The 12,107-nt window shown below is 40.7% G+C and overlaps 1 protein-coding gene across 6 annotated transcripts in view; it reads right to left on the bottom strand.

Moving 5' to 3' along the window:
* The window catches only part of RARB (retinoic acid receptor beta), a 319,234-nt gene that overhangs the window by 184,848 nt on the left and 122,279 nt on the right, over positions 1–12,107 (bottom strand). For all 6 annotated transcript variants that reach the window (XM_088164196.1, XM_088164223.1, XM_088164219.1 and 3 more), the window contains one exon: positions 5,743–6,243. In XM_088164196.1, the coding sequence (XP_088020322.1) occupies positions 5,743–5,920 (178 nt within the window). In that variant the 5' untranslated portion in view covers positions 5,921–6,243. The remainder of the gene's footprint in view (positions 1–5,742; positions 6,244–12,107) is intronic.

Raw genomic sequence — 12,107 nt, 5'->3', positions numbered from 1 at the left:
GTCCATTATAGACAGCACTTGCCTCAGTATCTATGCCAATGGAAGAAAATCCATCATGTACTAACCATACTCCAATCTCCAACAGGATTATTCCCCATTTTGTGAAGTAAAGTGAGATGTGGGAGTCCTTGACCTTCCGAGTAATTAAGGGAAACAGAGACATTCTTGTTTTTATTAGAGACACACTAAACTATTTGAAAATAATTTGAATAGCTGGAGAATTAGTGTATTTGCCTGCTCATGAGTAGTGCAGATAGTTTAGAGTTCTCTTGGGGGCAACACATCGTAATGAATATCTGCTATTCATATTTAATGCAATCTGCCAAAGAGTGCTTTTGGGAGGACTTTCTGTGTCAATAAAATGATTAACAACAGGACTGGAAAAGTAAATGAATTCCTGCAACGGGTGGGGCTGGCAAAAATATCTTGCAGTACTATACCAGTTACACTGGATTTAACTGTACTTTTTAAATTATACCAGTGGAAAATCCATTTCCCAGGGAGGGGGGGGGAAAAAAAAGCAAGCAATCTTTAAGATTAAGTTCAAGTAGTAAATAATTGCATTAATGGGAGGAAAAACCATTCCATCAGAAAACAATGCCCAAAACAACAATCTGCCTGTCCAGAGTATGTCTGAAAAACCTGGTATGTAATACTGACTTCTAAATAAAATAATTAGTATTTACATTGCACAACCCAGAAATAATGCTGTAGGTACTTCCTTTCTACCTCATCGAGTTGCTCAGATGATCTTACTTTGCATACATTTTCTCATATTTCGAAGACTTACACAAAACAGAACATGAAGTTCTTTATTCTTTACAATACACTTTTAAAAGGCCCCAGACAGAAAATAATAGAAAAGCTTGGCTGAAATACAATGAGTGACCTTAATATGGAATTTTCTCCATGGCATCCCAGCAGTCCTCTAAATAACACATTCAGATTACTTTTTTCCAAGCTATCTGGATGAAGCAACCTTACTAAGTTTACATAAATTCCAGGACATTCTTGTATCAGACTGACTGCTCTTCCCTGCCCCTTATCAAGCTACTCCTATTCCTCTCTTACAAGAAATAGAAGGGGAGATATCAGGGATTCGAAGGCTCACCTTGGCAGCCTGAGGACCAAAATGTAGGGCAGGGGTCAGAGGTAGAATATGGGGGTGCTCCCACCAAATGCCATGGGCTACACAAATCACCTCGGTTCAAGCAGATGCTCAATCCAAACAGAAAGGGAACAACTGCCAAACAAAGTGTTTTATTATTTAGTGGCTCCCACTGTGGTTACTGTCCAGACCCTTTTTAAATTTGATCTAGTATACACTCAGGGATTCCTTTCATCACAGCATTAGCTCAGATTAAGCTTTTTCCTCCAGCTCACACCAACTGGCTTTGTTATGTAGTGGTATCTAGCCATGTTAAACTAATCCTGTAAAATTCATTCTGGTGAAGTTATGTTACAGGAACCAGTCTTGCAAAGATACTCTACAAACAACCAGCAGGGCTTCATCTTCCCCAAGCTGATTTTGCTTGTGAAACTGCAACGTTGCTGTGTGCCTTGCAGTTCCGTCAGCCAAAACATAAAAGTAGCACTTTCCTCACCAGTTTTCAACTCCATGGATATACTACAATGATCTGTGCAGCTTTTACATACCTTCCTTCTCAGATATCAGGTGGTGGTTCTCTTGGTTAGGGGGGTTTTCTTGGAGTCTGGGGTTTTTTTGTAAGACTAATTTTTATAACTAATCTTTTTCCAGAATTTAAAATGTGCTCGTTACAGCCACAACAGATGTTTTATAAAGAAGGTAAACTCTTCTAAAGCTGGTATCCTCACGTTGTGACAGTCACCTTACTGACCTCTGGCAGCAGCATTAGGTCTCATGATGGTCAGATGGGCCCTGACCCTTCTTCCAGGGCTGATGGAGAGCAATGCCACTCAGACACAAGAATTGTGTGACTGCTACTCACCTGAATCTAAGGTGTTTTTACTTTAATAAAATGTCAAGTAACAATATTTGCCCATATTTATTTATTCCTCTCCAAAATATTTCACAAGTGTTCTATGATTTTTTTACTGCAAACGTGTCAGGCTCTGCAGGACTTTTGCCCATTTCCCACAGCTGCTCCCAGTCTGGCAAAGAACCAAAACCTCTTAGTCTACGACAGGCTGGTGCATGACCCAAAAAGCACAAGAATGCTCCCAATTTTGCCTTCTTTCACTATTTCTAAATGAGCTAAGCAGTAACCTCCTGAAACCATCTCTGCTGTGTAGAAGAAATTCCTCATTCATTAATGTGGCCAGGGAAGCCTGAGTGCCACCTGATGTCAGAGTGAAGATGTCTGCTCTGTGCTCCACGGGGTAACACAGCAGTAGGTAAATCAATCCGGCTTCACAAAAGTAACGATCCTCCTGACCGTGGTCTCGCTCGGTGCTAATGCATCGCTCACGTACCCACAGAAGTGGGTTTTTTCATCCTCTGACCTCTCTAGCACTGCGACCAGACCTCCAATTATGAAGTATTTTGCACTATGTATCTCAGTATAAAAACAGAAGCCGAGTCACAGGTCACAGAGGCAACAGCATTATTAACATCAATGAAACTAAATCACTGCATCCTGAGCATTTATGGCAAGCCCCTTGTGCTCACACAATTCATGTGTCTAAGATGTACTGTTGTCTGTTTAATGGGACTGGAGATACCTGCTTCAACTGTAGATTAGGATAACTTAATGGAACTTGATATAAGGTTATTCTGCCATCATTAAAAGTCTAAAATGAAGACAGAACAAAATAAAACAAGGCATTAATACAAAAGCTCAAATGGCGCTAACTTTGAACAAAAGGTGTTGAACAGCATGGTTTTAAAAAGATTAAAGAGATCTTTATAACATTTCTGTTATGTAAAATAATTTCTATTAGAATTTACAGGAATGAAGAAAATATGGAAGATAAATAGCACAATAGTTTTAAGTATGTAAAGAACACTGGTTTGGCCAACCTTTAATTTTTTCAGGTCTTTGCAAGAGAGTTCTGTATTATTCCACCACACAGTATAAATTCTAACTTTAATAGAGACCATCAATCATACTGACTTTGGCCTATGGGTGGTTTCATTGGGAAAACAAACAAATAAACAAACAAAATCTACAATGGAGAACAGAACCCTGAAATACAGCCCAAAGCTCAACCTTCATGCTTCCAAGAACTTGTCTCCATAAATCCAGTGATATAATCTCGAAGTTCCAGAATCAGAAGTCTACAGACTGAGTGTTGACAGTACAGGTATGAAAACAGAGTAGTACAAACCAGAAGAGTCATGCTGCAGTGGACTGTGTCTCAAAAAAAATTCTCATTCAAGTAATCCTCCTTCCTATCTCGCCAATTTTAGCAGGTATTTGCAAACACTATTGCCTTGAGCTATGCACAACAGCTGCCAGGCTTTTGTGCTCAGTCACAGAGACACAGTGCTGGAAAGCACCTCCACAAAAAAACTGACCTGAAAATGTCGAGACCAGGGCATAAAGACACAAATCCCAAGATTTAGAAGTAGCCACTTATTTTGCATACTGACAGAAATTCATACTAAGCAGTACTTTTCTGAGAGGCTGAGCACTGACTGATTTACAAATCATTAATAATGCATCCACAACACAGTCTTAATTCCACAGGAATAATTCATAGTAAAGAAAAACTGCATTGCTGATCATATAATTTTGGTATTTACCAATCTATGCCTCCGAAAACGTTCTCATTTACTAACAAAACTATTTCTTCAGCAGGTGAGTATTTCTGAAGTAGTGCGGGGTAAATTCAGGATGGTAATCTGATAATCAACCAGGATATTTTCTAATAGGATTGGAAAATTTAAGTTACTTGTAGGCCTTCTGGCTGTTTTGTTTTTCATCTCCAATAAAGACAAACACCCTGCAATAAAACAGGGCAAATAAAAACCTAACTCAATTATACTTCTTCACATATGTGACTGGATGAAAACTGTCCACACAAATGGAAAAAATAAACAAACACAAAACCACAAACAAGCAAAAAGAAAAACCAAACAAAAAAACGCCCCATAATTTACTTCAAGACTGCACAGCATTCCAGTATGTGTATGTGAGACATGATGCCAGAATTAGTATCAAGCAGCACAAAACCTACAACTTTACTCTTCAGAAGTACTGTCTTCACTGTGATTTCCCATTTAAGTTTGGTGCTGAAACTTTTTGAGATTTCTGTAAAGAACTCTCTGAAAGATATACCAGGTACACTGCTACAACATGTCACCTTTTCTTTTAGTAGAAAGTGCTTTGTTCTACACATATGCTGTTTAGTCAAGACTTCTCATATCCAACAGTTGCAGTAATGGATTTATAGACAAGCACCTTCAACAACAAACTGATCTGCAAAGCTGAATCCATCTGTGTTTCCTGAGTGATAAATACAGTCACTCAGTGCAAAGACCTCCAGACATTCGTCTTGTCTAAGTGATCCTACTTAGAAAGTTTATACCTGGGACAGCTTTGTTTGGAGCCACTTAAACATATACAAAACTAAGACCAAGAAAAAATCATACTTGTCATAAGGCAAAGAAAAAGCCTTGCCCAGCAAATACACTCAGCAGTGCTGCATGTAGGACTGTCCTGGTTTCTGCTGGAAGAGTTAATTTTCTTCCTAGAAGCAGGTAGAGTGCTGTGGTTTTGGGGCTGAGTATGAGAATAATGTTGATAGCAACAACTAAACATCACTAACTAAACTAAACTAACAAAACATCACTGTGTTAAGTAGTGTTTACTCTAAGTCAAGAGCCTTTCATTTTTCCATGCTCTAACAGTGAGGAGGTGCACAAGGAGCTGGGAGGGAGCACGGCCAGGACAGCTGACCCAAACAGGCCCAAGGGATATTCCATGAGGTAAAATGCCATCCCCAGTATATAAAGTGGGGGGAAGTGGCCAGGAGCTTCTGATGGCTGCTCATGGACTGGCTGGGCAGCAGTCAGCAGGTGGTGAACAACTGTAGTGATATCTCTTGTCTCTCCTGGGCTTTACTTCTCTCTCTCTTTTTGTTGCCTCCCTTCTGATTACAACTATTCTTACATTATATCTTATTTCAATATTAACTTGGGGTTAAACTATGGGTTTTACCTTTTTGACCCTTGATACTCTTCCTCACCCCACTACAGGGGAAAGGAGATGTGAGAGAGCAGCTGTGCAATAGTTGGTTGCTATCTGGGGTTAAACCACAATAGAAACTCAACCACAGACTCAAGGGCTCATTCTGCACCCACAGACAGCTCACAGCTACCAGCTGTCCACTGCTCTTCAGAAGCTGCACATGAAGAAAACAGTTACTTATGGAAGAAAACGAAAGCAGTTTTAATAACTGTGGAACTTCAGAGAATACTATACTGAGGTATCATGATTACAAAAAGGTCAATTTTTCTTTAAAAGCAACACTGGGTTCTGCAGCTAATATAATAATGCAGGATATACTAAAATGCATAGCAAGTTTTGTCACTCTTGGTTTCTATAGCTTTAGCATGCCATACAGTTGCCTGTTTATATTTATAAAAACAAGAGGAAGTGAAAATGGTATTTCAAAATAAATGCATGCTCTTTGCCCAAGTAAAATACATCATAGATGAGCAACTGCAATCACTCTTGATATAATTTCAGAATGAACATGCTCAGTCTTTATTACAGGAGAGCTGGTCAATAAAAGGTATTAATACCAAGCACTTACTTGCAGGTGACGGGGTGCTGCATCCACTGGTTGGTGGGTGACTCTGGAGTCCATGGAGGGAAGGTAGTGACAGTCCACCAATGACTGGAGGAAAAAGTAAGGGATATGGTGCTGCTGGATAGTGAGTCATATGTCCATTCACGGCCGGTACTGGACATGTGCGGCTACTGGTTGTCATGTTAACACCTCACAGTGGACAAATATTCTGTTGCATCACTCCAGGCCAGCAAATTAGATCTCTCAAATTATGAATGATGAGGACTGCCAAGCCTGAAGGTACAGCTTAAGCTGGATTGCGTGATGATGAAAAGGTAATTCACTAGATCAGGTCCATCCTGTATTTCATCACTGCTTCCTACTGTTCTCTCTTCTAGGACATCCTTGCTCTGCAGACTGTGGATAGAAAGTCTTCTTACTCTGGTATTAGGGTGCAGTTCAGTTGCTTATGCAAATGTTTCCCTGGGAGCACAGTTGCTTTCTACAGATGCATACTGACACAGTCTGGGGGAAGAAAACAATATATTGATTAAAATATACATATTTTTTAAATACGCACATAAAAGAACCTTTTTTTCTCATTCCAACTTTTGTTAAGTTAAAATTTATTTATCAGTATCCCATGAGGTCAGTTTGATATTTACCTAGGGGTAAAACACTCACCCTATTACTGAAGTTAACAGCAGAACACCAGTTAAGCTGATTTCCCTGCACGATGAGCAACACCAAAAGCTATTTCTGATGTGACACAGTCTTGCTGTGAAAGCTTCCAGATTTAAAACCAATGCATCAATAATTACCTGAAATATTGATGCTGGGGGGGGCGGGGGGGGGAATCAACTTCTGAAACATTTCCCTGTGTATGAAAGTTTTCAATGTCTCCCTAAAAGCTACAGAGGGATTGGCACTGAGGAGGGTCTCAACTTCCTTCAGTGCCATGGCTGAGGCAGGGCACTCACTGATCATGTGTCTGAGGGTGATTTTGGGTTGAGCTGTTAAAGCAGTAAATGCTTTAATAATGGCTATTTTCACAAAGAATAGTTAATTTATTATCCCTTCCGAAACACCTCACTAATGGTTTACTCTTTTTTTTTTTTTTTTTTTTCCCCTCAAAATTTTGAGGGGTACAGGGAACTGCCCAAACAAACAAGCACCCATTATTTCATAATCTGGGAGAGTGAGTGACATGAGTCAATACACTGCAATATACTGCTCCTGTGCTCTGCTAGGGAACTTTCTGGCTCTCATGACCACCATCTTCAAAGTCATCCTGAGCTTCACACACCTTCCTCAGTGTTTCACCCAAACAGCTGCCAACTTTCAAGGGGTCCTCATTTTTTCAGGCTCTGTACCAAAAGCCTCAGACTGAGAACAGGACACTTCTTGTGATATTCCCATGAAATTGGCTCCCACAATAGCAGTGCAAGTCTAGGTACAACAAATAGCTGGTGGTGAATCAACCTGCTGGTGCCACACCAGTAAGTGCTACTGGTGTCTTGAGACATACAGTACTGGGAAGGCTGCGACTGCTCCGTATTGCAAACAACTGCTCCTGTCGCTACTCATGCAGTGCTCAAGGCAAAAGCCAGTGAGTGCTGCAGCCAGCTCCTGCACGAGGAGTTTACTCATCTCCTCCAACACATAGTGTAGAAGGAAGACAGTAGGAGCCACAGAGTAAACTCAGCCACCCAAAAGTAAGGCAGTCCATGGCTGCCTAAGGCTTTGTTTCCTGAGACAGCGTACTACACCCTTGTATTTGCCACAGTCAGTGATCAGTAACCACATCCACCACTATATAGCACTTTTATCTGTAATTCTTTGAAATTATAGCCTGAAACCAAAGGCAAGAGGACTTTTGGGTGGGAAAATAAAGGAGCGGTGAAAAGACGTGTCAAGGTCACAAAGCAAAACTGACGCCAGAGTAGGAAAACTGTGACAACGCAATACTGACTATCACTGCTGCTACTCAGCGCACCAGTTGTCGGTAAGAATTCAAATGAGCAAGGAGAAAAAAGAAAAAACACCAACTCAGATGCATATGTTTGCCTGTCAGAGAGCAGCCGAGTGTTCCTGCTCTGTGTGGAATACCAGCAAAGGTTACCAGCTGTGCATGTCATCAGACAGCAGCTTCTGCCGAGTGCAGTCTGCTTGGGGATAGCTGAAATGTAGCTCATAAGTGTTTGGTAACTGTGTAAATTATACACGAAATGCCTTTAATGTTAATGGAGGCAAACGTACGCAGAGACGAGGCTGTAAGAAGGGATACAGCAAGCGAAGGCACAGCTGCTGGCCAAGCTGAGCTGGAGGTCCAGGAAATGCCTGGAGACCAGTGAAACCAGGCAGGTCTTTTGAGGGAGCCCCAGCAGCTCAAACACAGTGACTCACTAACAACACAGAATGAGACGAACCATCGCTGGTGCCTGCTGTACCTAGCTAAGGCTTTACGAAGCTTAAGAGACAAGGAAAGTCGAGTATCAAAGGAACACGTGAAGTTTTATAAAGCAATTCCACAAAAGCTGGCAAAAATACCACATTTCTAAGAGTTTGCAAAAAAAAGAACAGGAGAGGGATGCTGATGAATACCAGCCCTAAAAATGTGTGCATTAAATTAAACACAGAACAAGGTCATCTATTTTTAAATTATGTGGGGCTTTGGAAATAAAATTCATCTTATAAAACTATCTAATGCCTTCAATTATATTTCTATTAGCCAGAAAAATGCAGAGCTCATCATAACTTAAAAAGTTCCCAGAACCACATCAGATATATTTGCATATTTAAGTGAAAAATATTAAGAAAAAAGCAACTCCTTCAGGACAGAGGGGGGAAAAAGGCACTCAGGAAAACTCTTTGGTCACTTCTTCGTTACTAAAGGAACATGATCAGTGATGAAGCCAGTGGTGACAGAATACAACGGTGTTATAGCTCTTCAGTATACAAATACACATATTTAACAGTGCCAAAAGTAGGCTTTGCAAAACAGTCCTATATTTTTGTGTGTTCATAATTTTACATGAGACGTAATTATAAACTGAAATTACTACGTGAAAGTAAGCTTTTCTTGCCTTACTCAAAAATCACCTTCCTTTCACCACTCATGGCCAGAAATTTCCTACAGATAGCTGAGCTAGAGATAAGCCTTCAGAACTTGTTCCTCTTCAGAGTTCTGCAGAAATTTACTTTTCATAGGCAGAAGGAGAAGACAGTGTAAGAGTCATGATACTCTAAAGAGTGCATCATTTGACTCCAAGCTGTGTCCCTCGGGAGCACCAGACTGTCCACATGGCTGAACATCTGTGCTATGGTCAAGGAACAAACTGTAGGCAGATAACTATACATCAGCAACTCCAGCTTCTTGTAAAGAAGCAAATGCCACTCATGTTCTGTGGTTACCAAGGAACTTCCAGTCACCAGCTCTGCTAACAGAGATTACAGACCCATCACCTTCATCACTGCACAGCAGAGGACATCCCAAAGTAGAAACTGCTGCAGAACAGGAAACCCAGCAATCAATTTTCCCATTCACCCCAGTTCTATGGCACAACTCCCATGACACATTTCACTAATGTATCACCAGATGGACACATTCACGTCCCTGAACTCACTGATGAGAACCTAGCACTGGACATCAGCCACAGATGTCTAGGCTGCATGTGATTCCAAGGTGAAAGCATCTCTTTTGCCTAGCTAAACCTGTACCATAGTTCAAAAGGCTGTACAGGTGTCAGCTTTGTGAAGGTGATTTTCCTTTGTTGTCACTTGCTATGGTAAATGCCCCACAGCTGATGAGCTTACCCTAAATGGGTCAGGAAGAGTCAGCTACCACAGCTGAGGACTAACCAAGAAGGAGCAAGCCAAACTGACTGCAGAGTCACCATGATGGTGGATGACCACCTATTCATGGGATGCAACAGCATAGATTTCTGCCCTGGAGGCTGAAGGCAAGATTTTCAGAAAATGGCTGTCACCAAGGCACTTCAGAGATCTCTTCAGCATATGATGAAAATCCTCTTCCATAGACTTCTCCTTAGTGACTGTTCATGAGTACAAGCAGTATGGAATAGGATCATACAGAAAAGCTCCTTTGAAGGTTCACCAAGAGATGATCACACTGTGCACTACTTTGCATTGAACAGCGGCCAATGATCTTCTTTGACAGAACATATGCCTCCTCCTTTTTGGTTTTTACAGGTATTTTATTAACTTGACTTCAGTGGTAAAGCAGATGGCCATAGGGGAAGCAGGCTACAGTAGTTCTAGAGCAGAGCAGAATATTTAACAGCTGTAGTTAATGCAGCAGGTATATCTGTCTCTTCCACATGTCTTCTCAGTGCTTGTGCAGCTGAGCAGAAATTTAAAACTACAAATTTTCACATATAAGCTTTAAATTTTACTGGATAAACAGTAACCCAACTTTTTAAATTGTCTCTTAATTTCCCATGAATTTGCATAGGCTTGACTACAGAAAACAGCTTTGCTCTTCAGACATCTGTCAGTTCTCCTACAATATATTAAATGTATTGAGCCTCATTCATTATATTGCTATTTAGCTTCCATTTGGTAACAATATTTGGTATTACTGTAAGGTAACTTATACTTCTGAATTTTTCACTTGTATAAGATTTATTTGAATTCCTAAAATCCCTTCACTGTTACAGGTGACTTTGATGCACATCAACAGCTGGACAGGCAAGAAGCCAAGGCAGGAGGCTTGGCCAATTAATCTGTGTCAGTAGGAAGGTTATGCTCTGTCCTCCCTTTTGCCAACAACACCCCAATTCCACATTCCTCTTCTTCCCCTCTCACTAGCCATAGCAGGGAATTAAGATGTCAGCAGTGCAAGTAAAGCAGGATTTTTGTCTTTTTCTTCTTCCCTCACTTCTGAAAAGGTCAATGGGGAGTTCTGCCCTACCTGTGGTAATGTTTGAAATTCAGCAGTCATTTTAAGATATCCATGATGTAGCATCCAGAAAACTTCTAAGCTAAATCTGCCATCCCTTACCCTTCTGCCATAGCAAACTGCTGTTGCTTTTCCTTTACAACTGGGGGACAAAACCAGGAAAGCAGAAGAGGCACCCCAACATCAGGACATGTTCTGCTCAGAGCTGGGCGCTTGGGAATTTGCTTCTCCAAGCCCTTGGTCTGCAGCACTGCTGTCCCCAAAGTTTCCAGGGTCACAGAGGAAGTCTCTTCTAAGTTCATTTCCCATTTTCCTGCCAACTCCAAACCCCCCGCCCCTCCCTTAAATCTTAGGCTAAAACAGGAACCTCTGGACTGGGAGGGCAGCCTGAGCAGTAAGACAGGAGAGGCAAGTTGCTCTTCTCAGAGCAACAAAAACAATTTCAGAGAAATTTTGCATATAAAACCTTTCAACAATATATTACTTGTTTTTCCCAAGGGACAGTTCTTATTTATTAGCTGGCTTCAAGACATATTCTAATGCTGTTTTCAAAACAAGTCAAGTTCTGAGAACCCTTACTGTATTTAATGTATAGTTTGTATTGAAATCCCTGATTATGCATATGCTTTCTATTATGCTGGCTGATGGTGTTGCATTCAGCAGTACTGAATAATTCAGCAGATTTAGCACGACTCAAGTGTAAATCAGTCAGATCCAGTAACATGATAACCACACTGCCTTTAAACTCTTAAAAATGCATGGAAACTTTTATTTCATAAAGAGGCTGTACTCCGTTCTGCACCAGTTCTCACTGACTGCGAGATGTTGCATTTTTGTTTTCATGGCTATCCAACAAGATTTAATTAAACAATAAACTAGTTACCGTGGCAGAAGTAAAAAAAAAAAAAAAAAAAGCCTTTGGAGTGTTATGTTTCCTTTATTAGCATAGTGATGTGAAACTAAACAGAAAAAGCAATCTAATAACAAACATTCCTTTGAGAAGGGCTCTGGGAGCAAAAGGACATCCACTTATTGTTCAGCCCATCCCATTGGTCCATATACGGCAATAAAGGTACAATAGAAGGAAACAGGAAACAGACTGGCACATCTGCATTATCTTATTAGAGGCTAATGGATATCTGAGAGGAACATGCATCTGATGCTGAATAGTCTGTACCAATCTCCGAAGCAATTACTCTTAATTAGTGGATTCTGTTTATAGATGGAACTTAGTGTACCCTTTTGTATCAAAGAGATGCAGGCATCTGGAGAGAGATATGGTTTTCTTAAAGGGAAAGCACTGCAGCACAACGTGAGGGCTGGGCTGGTGTTTGGTTGGGTTGGGGTTTTTTTTGGGGAGGGGGTGGTCTTTGCAAATAAATGCTCTCTGAAGCATAACATATTCTACTGTATTATTAATCAAAAGAGAATGCTGGTTCAAAAAAAAGTAAAGGGTAAAAAAAAGACC

This window comes from Sturnus vulgaris, chromosome 1, assembly GCF_052056855.1.
Source record: "Sturnus vulgaris isolate bStuVul1 chromosome 1, bStuVul1.hap1, whole genome shotgun sequence".
In the NCBI taxonomy this organism is placed as follows: domain Eukaryota; kingdom Metazoa; phylum Chordata; class Aves; order Passeriformes; family Sturnidae; genus Sturnus; species Sturnus vulgaris.
The sequence above is the reverse complement of the archived record's forward strand: the minus strand, read 5'-3'. Positions and strand labels throughout refer to the sequence as shown.